This window comes from Schistocerca americana, chromosome 3 (genome assembly GCF_021461395.2).
Source record: "Schistocerca americana isolate TAMUIC-IGC-003095 chromosome 3, iqSchAmer2.1, whole genome shotgun sequence".
NCBI classification, from domain to species: domain Eukaryota; kingdom Metazoa; phylum Arthropoda; class Insecta; order Orthoptera; family Acrididae; genus Schistocerca; species Schistocerca americana.
The window spans coordinates 779,777,401-779,793,664 of NC_060121.1; the positions used below are offsets into that span (position 1 = coordinate 779,777,401).

At 44.3% G+C, this 16,264-nt stretch overlaps 1 protein-coding gene across 2 annotated transcripts in view; it reads left to right on the forward strand.

The window, feature by feature from the left end:
• The first annotated feature begins 9,919 nt into the window (after positions 1–9,919).
• Positions 9,920–16,264, forward strand: part of LOC124605808 (laccase-6-like) — a 422,826-nt gene continuing 416,481 nt past the window's right edge. For both annotated transcript variants that reach the window (XM_047137715.1, XM_047137716.1), the window contains exon 1: positions 9,920–10,109. In XM_047137715.1, the coding sequence (XP_046993671.1) occupies positions 10,013–10,109 (97 nt within the window). In that variant the 5' untranslated portion in view covers positions 9,920–10,012. The remainder of the gene's footprint in view (positions 10,110–16,264) is intronic.

Genomic DNA, 16,264 nt, shown 5'->3' on the forward strand with positions numbered 1-16,264 from the left:
CAGACATGGTTTAATCGCACAGAGACCTGCAAAGTGCATTCCACTGACCCCTGGTCACAGGAGAGCTCGTAAAGCCTGGTGTCAAGAACACAATATATGGTCATTGGAACAGTGGTCCCAGGTTATATTCACAGACGACTCCAGGTATAGTCTGAACAGCGATTCTCGCCGCGTTTTCATCTGGCGTGAACCAGGAACCAGATACCAACCCCATAATGTGCTTGAAAGGACCTGTATGGAGGTCGTGGTTTGATGGTGTGGGATTATGATTGGTGCATGTGTTTGACATAGGAACTGTAACAGGTCAGGTGTATCGGGACGTCATTTTGCACCAATATGTCTGCCTTTTCAGGGGTGCAGTGGGTCCCACCTTCCTCCTGATGGATGATAACGCACGGCCCCACCGAGCTGCCACTGTGGAGGAGTACCTTGAAATAGAAGATATCAGGCGAATGGAGTGGCCTGCCTGTTCACCAGACCTAAACCCCATCGAACACGTCTCGGCTGCTCTCGGTCGGCGTATCGCTGCACGTCTTCAAACCCCTAGTGCACTTCAGGAGCTCCGACAGGCACTGGTGCAAGAATGGGAGGCTATACCCCAGCAGCTGCTCGACCACGTGATCCAGAGTATGCCAACCCGTTGTGCGGCCTGTGTACGTGTGCATGGTGATCATATCCCATATTGATATCGGGGTACATGAGCAGGAAACAGTGGCGTTTTATAGCACATGTGTTTCGGGACGGTTTTCTCAACTTATCACCAATACCGTGGACTTGCAGATCTGTGCCGTGTGTGTTCCCTATGTGCCTATGCTATTAGCGCCAGTTTTGTGTAGTGCCACGTTGTTTGCCACCACATTCTGCAATTATCCTTAATTTATGAGCATGAGTGTATTTCCAAGAAAGATACATGGCTTAAAATGGAGTTGAAAAATCGCACAAAGTGGGGTACGTCGAACAAGATAGCGGTTATGGGATACATGCTGATTGGCTGTTTTATTTTAATGTCTTGTGAAATACTGTACTCTGATTGGAGGAGAGGGGTAATGTATGATGATGTCATATAAAAGGAGCATGGCTTAGGAAGGGGGTGCAGCTCCAACCGCCACTGTCCAAAGAATGGCAAGTGTGCATATTTGTAGCTGAAGCCCTTTTGCCCTCCTGCTCCCGGGTAGCAGAGTACATGTGGAGTGCACATGTTTTTTTAGGCTAGGCAATAGCTCGAGTTCCTCCGATGAACGTTCACCAGTCAATATACAGAAAGCGAAATCAGATCACGAACAAAGTAGAGTCACTTCGAATGTCAATATTATAACAGGAAACTTCCGAAGCATTTGTAACACAATGCCTGAATTTACCAGCCTCCAGGTAAACTATCGCTCTAAAACTATACCGAGAGCTGCATGAAACCCCAAGTAGAAAGCTCGGAAATACTAATTAACGTAGCATGGAATTTAAATCGAAAAGAGAGGTTAGACGTAATAGGAGGGACAGCGTTCATTAAAGTCGACAAAAATGATATGTCTATCGAGGTCGAAAATGAGTCTGACTGCGAAATTATTTGAACGCTAGTAAGCGGTTTAGGTGATCTCAAATTTAATCGTCAGATTTTTTTCAGCCACCCATTTCCGCTTTAACAGTTGCAGGACTATTCAAAGAAGTCATCGCTCAGTAGCGTGGAAGTACCCTAGTCATGCAATGAACGTTGGAAACGTCTTTAACGTACCGAGTGTGGTTTGGGAGGATTATTGAATAATTACCGATGATACAGATAGTCTTGTAAAGTGCTTCTGGATACCCTCTCCGTAAACTGCCTTGAGCAGCTAATTCAACAACTCCAACAACTCACATGCAATGGAAATATTTTCGACTTCGCAGCTATAAACGGGTCCTACATTACCGACAGTGTCGGTATAGAGACATGAATTGGTAATCATGTCATCTTAGCGATAGTGGTTACTGAAGTTAATAAATAGATCAAAAAGGCTAGAAGACTTTTAATACTGGAAACATGAGATAAGTAGTTGTTAGCAGCCTATTTAGTCAATAATGGACATCATTTAGTTCCAATTTGATGGACTTAGAGGGGTTACAGAAAAAGTTTAAAGTGATTATAGATCGCGTTCGGTAGAAGTATATGCCTAGTAAGCGGATTATTGACGGAAAAGATCCGCCATGGTTCAGTAACAAATTTCAGAAAATACTGAGGAAACAGAAACATCGACTAATAAAAGTTAATAGAAATTCGAGTATTAATAGAAACATCGATGTGCAAAGCATACTACAACTTCCAACGTCATACGTTATCGAAACTTTTTGCCGAGAATTCTAGAAAAACCTGGTCCCGAGTAAAATCGTAAAGCTGGTAGAAGGCTTCTATTCAGTCACTGCTTACCAGTCTGAAGCGGCAATAGGAGACCGCAGAAGGGAAGCCGAAATTTTAAAATCCGCGTTAACAGAATCACTCACGTAGAAGGATCGTACAAACATACCATCCTTTGACGGCCGCATAAACTTCTTAATAGAGAACATGGAAATAGGCCTCCCTGACGTTGAAAAGCAGCTGAAAAAGCACAAAATAAATAATCTACCTGGTCCGGATGGAATCCCGACATTCGGTTTTACAGAGAGTACTCTTTGGGGTTTGGCAACTTACTGAGCTTGCATTTTTTGCGTATCTAAATTCAGCTTGTCCTTTATTCTCTCGGTGTACTGCGAAGTATTCATGAAGGACAAAAGGTAGAGTCCACATTCCTAGATTTCCGGAAAGCATTTGACACTATGCTGCAATGCACGCTGTTAACGAAGCAGTTCCCAAATGTGTGAGTAACTCGCAGTTCGTTGACCCGGGCGACTAGAGTTCATCGGAGACAAAGGCACACTCAGAGGTGCCCCAGGGAAATATGGTAGGACCCATCTTGTTCTCTGTGTAAATGAACGATCTGCAGTAGCGTCCTGCTACTGTTTGTTGGTAACACTGTAGTGTATGGGAAAGTGTCGACGTTGGGTAACTGTAGGAGAAAACAGGATGACTTTAATAGGGTTTCTATTAAGTTTGGGTAAAGGAAGTTTGCTCTGAATGTCGAAAAATGTAAGTTAATGGAGGTGAATAGGCAGAACAGTCCTGTAGTGCTCGAATATAGTATTAATGGTGCGCTGCTTGACGCAGTCACACCAACCATACACCAAGGCGTAATGTTGCAAAGCGACGAGCGCGTAAGGTTGGCTGTAGGGAAGACGAATAGTCGACTTCGATTTGTTGGGAGAATTCTAGGAAAGTGTAGATCATCTATAAAAAGACAGCATATAGAACGCTAAAGCGACCCATTCTTGAGTGTTGTTCAAATGACTGGGATTCCATCCCTCGCCTCCCTCCCCCTCCCCCCCCTTTCTTTCCCAGTCGGATTAGAGGAAGACCTCGAAGAATTTCTGAGGCGTGCTCCTAAATTTGTTCGATCAACACGTGAGTTCTAGGGAAATATTCCATGAATTGAAACTAGAATTCCTAGAGGGGAGAAGACGTTCTTCCTGCGAAACACTACTGAGAAGTTTTAGAGAATCGGCATCTACAACCGACTGGAGAACCAGTCGTTTTCTGGTTCCTCCCTACATTTGCCAGTGAAACAGGAAACGAAATGATTATTAATGGTGCAATGTGTCCTTCATCACGAATCAAGGAAAAAGGTGTTGAATCGACGCAGAAACATGTTTTTTAGGTATCGATGTAAGACTGGGAAATAACGCTCACAGAGCCATTTTGAACCCGTGGCAAAGGGATAAATTTTAAGGGTGGATATTTTAAAAAATAATAAAAAGATTTGTACGAGACAGTTTTTCTTCCATTGTTTCTGTGAAAATCTGAAAAGCGGCCTCATAACTGCTCCGTATAGTTCATATGAAAGTGTAATAGAGATTCTTGGAAAACTTAAATGTTAGTCTTCGGCAGAAACGTGGCATAGTTTTCACGAAACACATTGGGTGAATTTAGAGAAATTTTATGCAAGGAAGACTGTATTTACATCCTGTTGCCCCCAACGTGCCTGTCGCCTAGGGATAAGAGAGATTAAGTCATGTACAGAGGCACGTACGCGGTCAATTTGCTCTTGCTCAATTCGCTAAAGGAATAGGGCATAAAATCACAAATACAGTCGCGAAGTATCTTCCCCAAGCACTCTACAGTGACTTTAAAAGTATACGGGATGTTAGAGAGAAGTATTTCATATTTTCAAAGGTGGTAGTATGTACCAAAACAAGAAAAATGCCCAATAAACATGGGCTCTAAAATGTATACCTTCAGAGCTGTGAGCACTCGTTCATTTTCGCTATTGTGAAATATATCTCTTCTAATGGAAGCTCTTCGCTATTACTAACGATCTACAAATGCAGTCAACAAATGCGGACACATTACTCTGCTCCTGTCCATGGACACAGAATGCACTAAACATCTGTTGGTGGAGACGGGTTTCGTGCATGATGGAGCACCAGCCCCTTTTCTCTGAAATGCCAGAGAATGCCTCACACAGACATTTAACGGGCAGTGCATTAGTCGGCTTGGTCCAGTACGCTGGTCAGCTCGTTCCCCTGATCTGAAACCATTGGATTTTTTGTTATTGGGACGCTTGCATAGAAGACGCGCTCCTGTAGCGTTCATAGAGCTTGCATACGGCAGGGAAAATCCATGGCCCACTCGGGAGTTTTCAGAGTGTGCGTGATTCTCTAAGCCTTATTATGAATGGACACTATGTCGAGCATTTCCTTTAGCGATGGCTCACAAGTGCAGGTCGCATGTAATAGCAAGAAGTTGCATTAGTAACAGAATAATGAATTGTTATGTGTTTCTCATTTGCTAACAGCATCCCGTAGTCGTTCGTAACAGCAAAGAACTTGCAGTAGGAGAGATGTGTTTTACAATAGCGAAGGTGAACAAGTGCTCATTGTTCCTCAGGTGTGCATTTTAGAACCCATGTTTACTGGGCATTTTGTTCCTCTCTGGTCCGTACTGTCGAAATATGGAATACAATTTTTTAATACCCTGTGCAATAGATGAAGCTGTTTAACGGAACAGGATTTTCAAACCAAGCTTTCGGTGTATCTGAAAAGGAAAGAAGCGGTCAGTGAACTGGAGTGGAAGACGAACTTGTGATCACGATGGAGTCGAAGTGGATGTGGTCAAATGCAAATGGATGATAGGTGGACCAGGAAAGTTATTTTGTAGGTTCCCATTCACCTCTGGGTCAGCATTATACTTTTACATGCACTAATGAGCCAAAACATTATGACTTCTGTTCACCGCGAGGTTAAATGCCTCCTAGCGGGGTTGCGGGCACGTGACTCAGTAGGGAAAGAAGTCGAAGAGAGTCGAATGGACAGTCATTATAGTGGAGATAATTTATTTATTTATTTATTTATTGATTTATTTAACCTGGCAAGATTAGGGCCATCAGGCCCTCTCTTACATCTAACCAGGCATTCTACTTATTTTACATTCATATGTTTTAGTAGGCATGTTAAACTACATCTAGTACAAAAAGTGAAATAAACAATTTGAAAGGTACACCTGGAAAAATACATACATATAGAGTTTATATTCTTAGGTCACAAGTACTGTTATAATTAGACATTATTGAAGAGACAGATTTTACACTCCTGGAAATGGAAAAAAGAACACATTGACACCGGTGTGTCAGACCCACCATACTTGCTCTGGACACTGCGAGAGGGCTGTACAAGCAATGATCACACGCACGGCACAGCGGACACACCAGGAACCGCGGTGTTGGCCGTCGAATGGCGCTAGCTGCGCAGCATTTGTGCACCGCCGCCGTCAGTGTCAGCCAGTTTGCCGTGGCATACGGAGCTCCATCGCAGTCTTTAACACTGGTAGCATGCCGCGACAGCGTGGACGTGAACCGTATGTGCAGTTGACGGACTTTGAGCGAGGGCGTATAGTGGGCATGCGGGAGGCCGGGTGGACGTACCGCCGAATTGCTCAACACGTGGGGCGTGAGGTCTCCACAGTACATCGATGTTGTCGCCAGTGGTCGGCGGAAGGTGCACGTGCCCGTCGACCTGGGACCGGACCGCAGTGACGCACGGATGCACGCTAAGACCGTAGGATCCTACGCAGTGCCGTAGGGGACCGCACCGCCACTTCCCAGCAAATTAGGGACACTCTTGCTCCTGGGGTATCGGCGAGGACCATTCGCAACCGTCTCCATGAAGCTGGGCTACGGTCCCGCACACCGTTAGGCCGTCTTCCGCTCACGCCCCAACATCGTGCAGCCCGCCTCCAGTGGTGTCGCGACAGGCGTGAATGGAGGGACGAATGGAGACGTGTCGTCTTCAGCGATGAGAGTCGCTTCTGCCTTGGTGCCAATGATGGTCGTATGCGTGTTTGGCGCCGTGCAGGTGAGCGCCACAATCAGGACTGCATACGACCGAGGCACACAGGGCCAACACCCGGCATCATGGTGTGGGGAGCGATCTCCTACACTGGCCGTACACCACTGGTGATCGTCGAGGGGACACTGAATAGTGCACGGTACATCCAAACCGTCATCGAACCCATCGTTCTACCATTCCTAGACCGGCAAGGGAACTTGCTGTTCCAACAGGACAATGCACGTCCGCATGTATCCTGTGCCACCCAACGTGCTCTTGAAGGTGTAAGTCAACTACCCTGGCCAGCAAGATCTCCGAATCTGTCCCCCATTGAGCATGTTTGGGAGTGGATGAAGCGTCGTCTCACGCGGTCTGCACGTCCAGCACGAACGCTGGTCCAACTGAGGCGCCAGGTGGAAATGGCATGGCAAGCCGTTCCACAGGACTACATCCAGCATCTCTACGATCGTCTCCATGGGAGAATAGCAGCCTGCATTGCTGCGAAAGGTGGATATACACTGTACTAGTGCCGACATTGTGTATGCTCTGTTGCCTGTGTCTATGTGCCTGTGGTTCTGTCAGTGTGATCATGTGATGTATCTGACCCCAGGAATGTGTCAATAAAGTTTCCCCTTCCTGGGACAATGAATTCACGGTGTTCTTATTTCAATTTCCAGGAGTGTAGATAGGAGTGCCGGCAGCAGGGAGTATGAGGGAGACTCACGGTGAAGGGAGGAGAAGAATAGAGACATGATGAAACATAATTAAGGAAATATAAAGGAAAAGAAGATTGCGTGGCTAATAGAGAAAGATGAAGAGGAAGGCATCTCAGGAGCAAGATAGGAGACGCTAGCTTTGCTATTTGACAGATGAGGGGATTGTCCTTGTACATTAATTTTGTGGAGAACTTTGTGAGGATGATAGTAGGAAATGCTTCAACTTCTTCTTAAAAGCAGCAGGAGATCGAATTTTGCGCAAGGTAAGGGGCAGTTTGTTCCAGAGGCGGACAGAGGCAACTGAGAAGGAGTTTGCAAAAGTTTTTGTTTTGTGAGTGGGCACAGTTAGGATACCAAATAAGAGTGACCTCGTGTTTCGATTATGATGACATGACAGGTTTTTAATCTCTGAAGCGAGGTACTGGGGTGCTTGCGCGATGAGGAGTCGGTGGAGTAGACATAGAGTGTGGTAATCACGCAATTTGTCCGGTCACAGCCACCCTAGCTCGGAGTATGAAGCACTAACATGGTCATATCGGCGAATGTTGCAGGTGTAACGCACACAGGCATTCACGGTTAGCTCTAGCCGTCTTTTGTTTTCACTACTCATGCCTTGTTGAATCACATCACAATAGTGGAGGTTCGGTAGAACGAGTGCTTGCACGAGCTGGCGTTTCAAGTCCTGTGGAAATATGTTCCGAAACTTTTTGAGAGCATAGAGACAAGCAGACGTCTTTCGGCACACTGCAACTGTATTCTCCGCCCAGTTGAGATACTCATCCAAAGTTACACCCAAGTTCTTCACTGTTTTCTGATATGGTATTGGAGTACCGTCGAGCAGAATAGGAGGTAGCCGTTCGCGGAAATCTGAACTTATTAATTTCTGATGGGCTATTAAGATAAGGGCTGCAAATGCGGAAATCCACTGATATAAGTGGTTTTGACAAAGGGTATTGTTGTGGCGCTGCGGCTGGAAACGATAACATCTGAAACGGCGAAGTTGGTCGCCTATTGGCGCACTACTGTCGTGACCAGCTTTGGAAAGTGGTTGGAGGATGGTGAAATAACGAGTAGGTCGAATGGTATTGGACGATCACGTCTTATTACAAAACGTTGAGGTCGGGGGATTCCCCTCTGTGTAATACAGGACAGGTAGCGATCTGTGTCATATCTGTCGACAGAATACAATGCTGGTGCAGACACAAGTATTTCGGAGCATCGAGCTCCACATCACACGACCTTTACATGTTCCCATATTGACCCAACGACATCGTCAGTTATGATTGCAGTGGGCACAGCAACACTGAGTTTTCACCGTCGACCAATACAAACGTGTTGCCTGTCGAATGAATCGTATTTCTTGTAACAACAGGTCGATTGTTGGGTCTCATATGCTGTCATCCAGGCGAATGGCTGCAGCAAACATGCACCGCGTCACAGATGCAGCCGAGTGAGGGCAGGATTATGCTATGTGATACATTGAGTTGGGCTTCCATGGGACCTGTGGTGGTAATCCAGGACATTATGACGGCAGTGAACTGCGTGAATGTTATTGCGGATCACCTGCATCGCTTAATGCCGGAAGTCTCCCCTTACAGCGATGGCATCTTCCAGCAGTATAACTGTCCGTGCTGCGTGGTCATAAACGTGTCACAGTGGTTTGAGGGGCGTTAGAGTGAACTCAAATTGATGTCTTGGTCAGCAAATGTGCCTGATCTGTATCGACTGGAACACTTAACGGGCAGCAGGTGCGTGCCCATAAACCACCATACCGTAACTTGTGGGAATTGCTTGACCTGTGCGTAGACATCATAAAATGGTTCAAATGGCTCTTAGCACTATGGGGCTTAACTTCTGAGGTCATCAGTCCCCTGGAACTTACAACTACTTAAACCTAACTAACCTAAGGACATCACACACATCCATGCCCGAGGAAGGATTCGAACCAGCGACCGTAGCGGTAGCGCGGCTTCAGACTGAAGCGCCTAGGACCGCTCGGCCACACCGGCCAGCCGTGGATATCATACTTTAGGAATCCTGTCAAGGACTTAAGAGAATAATAAGCTGCGACATTGTCGCGAATAAAACAGTGACCTGAATAGAGAATAAATTTCCTTTACTTTACGTCTATGGTCACAAACTTTTTGTCAACAGATGACCCGTTTCGGTTTACAAAACAGATTTGAAGATTGCCATTATAGACCGAAACCGGTAATTTATTGACATAAAGTTTGTGACCATAGACGTAAAGTAAAGGAAATTTACTTATAGAATCCACGACAAGCAGAATCTCTATTGTAGTGTGTTTGAAAAATGGAACAACACTCTATTAAACAGGTAGTCATAAGGTTTTGGCTCATCTGTGTACATTAGTCTTCGACTACATGCATGCTCTTTGATTCTACGTGTTTTCTAAATGATTCAGATTCTATCACCATAACTTTCATAGAACGATGAATACTGTAACAAATTTTTGTTACATCATTGGGCAACTAGTTGGTCTATGTGTTCCAGATGAAAAGAAGAAATATGAAATTAGCTTTTTATCGCTTTTTGTGTGTTACACAGGGAATCGACTTTTACTAGCAAAGGAGTTTCGGTAGCAGATTCATTAATTTTAGAGCCTTGTTTAACGATCCTATAAAGATTAAAGACAACCTTCCGTCACAGCTCCTCGTAACTACACATTGCCCTCGTACAGGTGCAAACGGCTTGCTACGCGCTTGTGCGTGTTTCAAAATACGGCCACGAGAGCGCGCCGCTGTCCGTCATGGACGCCGTGCGCTTCGGCGCGGTCATCAAGCTTCAGTCGATCCGCAACCGTGCGCGGAAGGAGAGCAGTGTGGCTTGCGCTCCGATGTCAGTGACAAGTGCAGTGCTGTGATACGACTATACGAAGCGACAACAGCGGCAAAATGATAGCCGAGGGCAAGACTTTCTTCCTGCGTTCTGCAGTTTTCGTTGGACTGGCGTCAGTGGTGACGACGATCATTTACTTCACGCCTGTACCAGGTGAGACACATCGAAATGACTTGACTTGTGCAGAACTTGGACGCCTGTATGCTTGTTATTCACTGAGTGTTCAGGATATTACATTCGTCATTGTTGTCAGTATGTCTGTTTCTTTTAACGAGAGTGCACTAAAAGTCGTAAATACGAGCTACTAATATTGAAAGTTAGACTTATTTTTAGTACAATGATTTTCTTAATATAAAGTACGTCCATATTAAAATCTGGTTATCACACACAGTAGGGCTTCACGTCCAGAAATATGTTGGATAATTAATTTTAACCTCCAGAATAATTTTTTTCCAAGCACATAGAACAACATTCTGAAATGCGGTTTAAAGAAAGGCAGCAGCGAATAAATTTTATTTTGAAATTCACTCACTAGTTTTTGGAACTGTTCGTGAGCATGAAAAGTTAAATTAGCTATGTGACAGCTAAGATATAAATAACGTACTCAAAGCGCAGGGCTTGTAAATGTTACTGTTGCTCCACAACTATATTTAATAAAGGTGCCAAATATAACGCACATGTGCGACTCCGTACTTTGTTAATCCGAGCGAATGGACTAACAACTAAAGTAAAGTGCAATAGCCCCCCATTCTTTTACCTTGTTATTAGGGAACTGTACATGGTCCAGATTTTTGCTCGAGCACCAGAAACGTTTTTACAATTGAATTAACAGTGCCAAAAGTGAATCTTCTCTTTCGCTCAAAATTTTGGTGAAGATGCCAAATTTTGTTCCAATCGCAGTTAATTGTCTTATAAGTCGGAAAGTACCGCTGATAAATCTCGATCACGTACTGTTTTAAGAATTTTTATTCTCCTATGCTTCATATTTTATAACTACTAGTCTGTGTGAGAATGGCGAATGTCGACGAGTCTGCGTTAGGCACAATACTGAACACTAATGCAGAGCTTTCCTTCGTATAGTTTGCACGATGCATTTGTGACACTGGCCTCTTGAAACTGTTGGTTCCACTTGTCTGTGCTGTGCCACTGAGCAGGGTTACATGTATCTGTGATAGCCTGCTCCTGAACGTCAATCTGCGAGTCTGTGCTCCAGAACCCGCAAACCTTCCTTCAGGCGTGGGCGTACTTGTCGCTTCCTGCGGTATCTGCGTGTGACTGCGGAGTCCGCGCGCACTGTTGTGAGTTGCCGGGTTATCCCGATGCAGACAGAAAACCGGTTACAAGTCGTTTTCTTTTTCTCTCATTTTTTGCGTTGCTTTAGCGTTCTGTCTACAGCAAACTTTTTGTGTCAGAATTCACGTGTCTGTCGTTCGCTTGCAACAAGCTCTGCCGATATTTCCGACTGCGACAAAACCAATTTTTGAAAGAAACTATATTGTGAATTTTAAAATCACCCCAGCTCCATTCGCAGGAACATCCGGTTCATAATATAGATACAGAAAAATGAAGTCTGCCTTTTTGATTAGGTGGAAGAATGACGGTTCTTTGGGGCATTCAGTTTATCGTAAGCCTACTCGTAACGATTTTTACTTACAATCGAGTTGACATCACCCGTCACGAACTATGACTGTACTTAAAACACTTGCGCGCAAAACTCACACAGTCTCTGGTCCAGATAGTTTTCCTAAAGAGCTGTCCACCTAAAGACAGTATTCAGGGAAAATGGATATGCTACCCAGCAGATCAACGTGGCACTATCAGTTAAAACCAAGAAACCGGAAACGGACGAAGAGGATAGAACACCGGCAAAATCTCTAGCTTTTCTTCCTTTTATTGGCAATACTTCGTTTAAAACAGCAACAATTCTCCATAAATTTAAGATGACAGTGGTTTTTCGCCAGTATCTGCGATTAGAGATTTTTCTGGGGTCAGTAAAGGACAAATTTTTACTGAGTAAGACTGGAATTTACAAATTACCTTGCCTGTGTGGAAGAATGCTGTACTCGCCTTTTGCAACCAAGTCTGCTAATGCTAAACGTTGTATGTCGACCGGGATTTCAATGTTGTTGTTGTTGTTGTTGTTGTTGTGGTCTTCAGTCCTGAGACTAGTTTGATGCAGCTCTCCATGCTACTCTATCCTGTGCAAGCTTCTTCATCTCCCAGTACATACTGCAACCTACATCCTTCTGAATCTGCTTAGTGTATTGATCTCTTGGTCTCCCTCTACGATTTTTACCCTCCACGCTGCCCTCCAATGCTAAATTTGTGATCCCTTGATGCCTCAAAACATGTCCTACCAACCGATCCCTTCTTCTAGTCAAGTTGTGCCGCAACCTTCTCTTCTCCCCAATCCTATTCAATACCTCCTCATTAGTTACGTGATCTCCCCACCTTATCTTCAGCATCCCTCTGTAGCACCACGTTTCGAAAGCTTCTATTCTCTTCTTGTCCAAACTGGTTATCGTCCATGTTTCACTTCCATACATGGCTACACTCCATACAAATACTTTCAGAACGACTTCCTGACACTTAAATCTATACTCGATGTTAACAAATTTCCCTTCTTCAGAAACGATTTCCTTGCCATTGCCAGTCTACATTTTATATCCTCTGGGATTTCAATGGAGTATGATAAAACAATACTTTTGTATGAATGTGTGATATCTGTTCTTTCGAGTACATCCAGAAAATCTTCTCGTAGGTCCCTAAGTCTATAATCCTTAGCACCTATCGGACTGTTTATAACTTTTTATAGTGTAAACGTCGCACGCTTCACAAAACGAAAAAACGTACCACAATATGACTACAGTATCAATGAATCGCAATTATCGGAATCAGTGAACCCATACAAATACTTGAGTGTCAGTTTGTAAGAACATGAAATGGAACCATTACATAGGCTAAGTTGTAGTCAAAGCAGGTGTCAGACTTAGGTAAATTTGTAAGATACTTAGAATAAGCAATCAATCTACAAAAGATAATACTTACAGAACACTCGTGCAACCCTTTTTAGAATATTACTCAAGTGAGTGGGACTCGTATCAAATAAGACTAACAGGGGAATTGAGCGTACACAATTAACGATATCTCGCACGAGGCAGTGCAGCTAATCGAACTTCTTTGTATATTACTGCATGTGCTGATGGAATATTGAGAAACGTGCACTATCTAATCAAAAGTATCCTGACATCGTATTAGCGGACGTGAATATGGGATGTGTCTACCCTTCGCCTTTGTGACTTATTGAACTCTACTGGGGTTTCAACGAGGAGCCTGAATGTCTGTGGAGAAGTGGCAGCCCATTCTTCCTCAAGAGCCGAAACCAGACAAGGCAGTGATGTTGGACACTGGCGTCTGGAGTGAAGTCAACGGCCTAACTCATCCCAAAGCTCTTGAATTGGGGATTGAGGCTTTGGGCAGGACAGTCCTTTTCAGGAATGATACTGTCCACAGACCACTGCCTCACACAGGCTACTTTACAAGAGGACGCATGGTCAAGCTGATACCAGCAATAATCGCCTCCGAAGTGTTCCTATACTGAACGCAGCACACAATGGTATCAAATTTTATGTATGTGGGTGCACAGCTTCCAAAAATTTCCTTAAAAAAAGAAAGTCGCGCGTTGTAGACTTTATACAAGATCTAAAGATACAGCCTACAACGGGCAGTATTTTCTTTTACTCTCAAATGTGTTCATATCTTACCGCACCCCACCCCCAATATCGTAAAAACTTCCTCCGTACTTCACTGTTGGCACTACACATGATGTGGATCGCCCCACAGTATAGGGTGATCCATCATACCAAGTCAGTCATTTCTGGTCATCCACTGTCCAGTGAAATGAAATGTCGTTTGGTTAGGGCCTTCCGTCGGGTAGACCAGTCGCCTGGTGCAAGTGTTTTGAGCTGACGCCACTTCGGCGACTTGCGTGTCGACGGGGATGAGATGCTGAAGAAGACAACACAACACCCAGTCCCTGAGGGGAGAAAATCGCCAACCCAGCCGGTAATCGAACCCAGGCCCCTTAGCACGGCATTCCGTCATGCTGACCACTCAGCTATCGAGCTGTCCAGTGATGCCACTGTTCAGATCATCTCAAGTATTGATTAGCACCGACTACAGAAATTTGAAGCTTCTGATGAGCTGCTCGACAATTGTGCCCCACACTTTTTTAACTCCTAGCTCAACTTCTGGTAGCATTTAGGAATTACCTTCCGCTGATTTCGTGCGACTTTTTACAACCATTATCCACAATGATCGACGGTCCCTGGCTGTATGTACGTGATATCTGACTGGTCATGGTTTAGCTTTGGATGCTCCTTCGCATTCCCTATTCACAATCACATCACCAACAGTCTGCTTGGATAACTTTACATAGGTGACTGGTCCACGTTCGAAGTCTCTGAGCTCTTCTGAACGACCCGTTCTGCTGTTTCTGCTGCTCTACTGAGAACACAGTACCTCGCCCCCCCCTCCCCCCTCCTTCCTTTTATACTGGCGAGTCGTCCTCTCGTGACATATAGTGGTAATTTCCCGTTACGTAGGGGGGTCCGGATACTTTTTATCAGATCGGATGTATAACGTGAATTTAACTGACTGAGGGTCGTCTGATAAAACATTAAATATCTAATTTGTGTTATTTAAATAATCATTTATTGTATGGTGTGTAGTATTAAGTGGCTGCTTCAATTGCGTTTTTTTTTAATATTTCGGTTTTAGTTATCTTTTTCATTTCTCGGGGCATTTATTCTACAACTGGATTGTCTGGTAAAAAACAATTTTAAGTTTTTTGTTTAATTTCTGATCCTTGTACCATGGCCATGAATGGAGTTCGTGCCGTAATAATTACTAATGTTTTGTTAATGTGCATAATGGGGAAATGTGCTCAGATAATAGTGGATTCGTATCCCCAATTTTTAAGCAGATTTTTACAATGGCCCCAATTATTGCTTTTGTTATTGTCTTGAGGTCCTTTTATGTAGACTGAATATTGTGAGAATACTTTTTGCACTTGATTACACATAAAATAACATAGTTAAAGATTGAGCTTACTGCTAACTCTGAAGTTAAGACCGTTATTTCAATAACATAATCGTCTAGGAAACAGCAAATATCTACAGGGTGTACATAAAGTCCGGGGACACTTTCAATTATTTATTGCACAAGAACTAAACATTGTACAGATGTCATACATATTGCGTTTTGAAGAGAAACTCTGAAAGTTTTTTTTTTTTTTTTTTTTTTTTTTTTTTTTTTTTTTTTTTTATACAAACATTCGATATGTGAACCATGAGTGACCCGGCAGACGTCAATACGGTAATCGAATTCTTGCCATACCCGTCCCAGCATGGCATCGTCGACTGTAGCAGTCGCTTCCCGTTTTCTAGAGGGGGTGCATACACCAGATCGTTAATGTGTCCCCACAGATAAAAGTCGCACGGAGTGAGATCTGGTGTTCGGGGAGGCCATTTCATGAAACAGCTGTCCCCTTCTGTAGCACGGTGGATCCACCGATGCGGCAGCTCCGTGTTCAGGCACCCACGAACTTCACGATGAAAATGGGGTGGAACCCCATCCTGTTGAAACATGAACGCAGAGTCCGATTTCATTTGAGGCATCAGCCATTGCTGCAACATGTCCAAGTAGGAATATCCAGTGACAGTGCTCTCGGCGAAGAAGAATGGCCGGTACAGTTTTCGCCGTCACAAGGCACGAAAAACATTTACCTTTGGAGAATCACGCTAAAATTCAATACATTCGTGTGGATGCTTTGTATCCCAGATTAGACAATTATGCCTGTTCACTTTCCCATTAGTGTGAAAAGTGGCTTCGTCGCTAAAAATTAAGCGACCAACAATGCCATCCCCATCCTCATTCAGTTGTTGCAACTGCGAACAAAACTCACAAAGCTTGACTTCGTCATCGTCATTGAGCTTCTGCACTAGCTCCAATTTGAATGGTTTCATAGACAGCTTCTGTCGCAGGACTTCCCACACTGTCATTGGAGCCATTTCGAGTTCATGGGATCCACGACGCTCCGATTTCTTAGGACTCCTTATGAATGTGTGTCGCACGCGCTCCACATTCACTTCACTCACACTGGGACGTCTGCTTCTCGTTGCCGAGCACAGGTAACCCGTCGTAACGAATTAGTTGTGGCAGTAGTAAATGGCCTTCCTTGTTGGTGGCTTCTTACTGTGCTTAGTTTTCAACATCCGTTGAACAGCTGTAGCACACTCGTTTTTGTC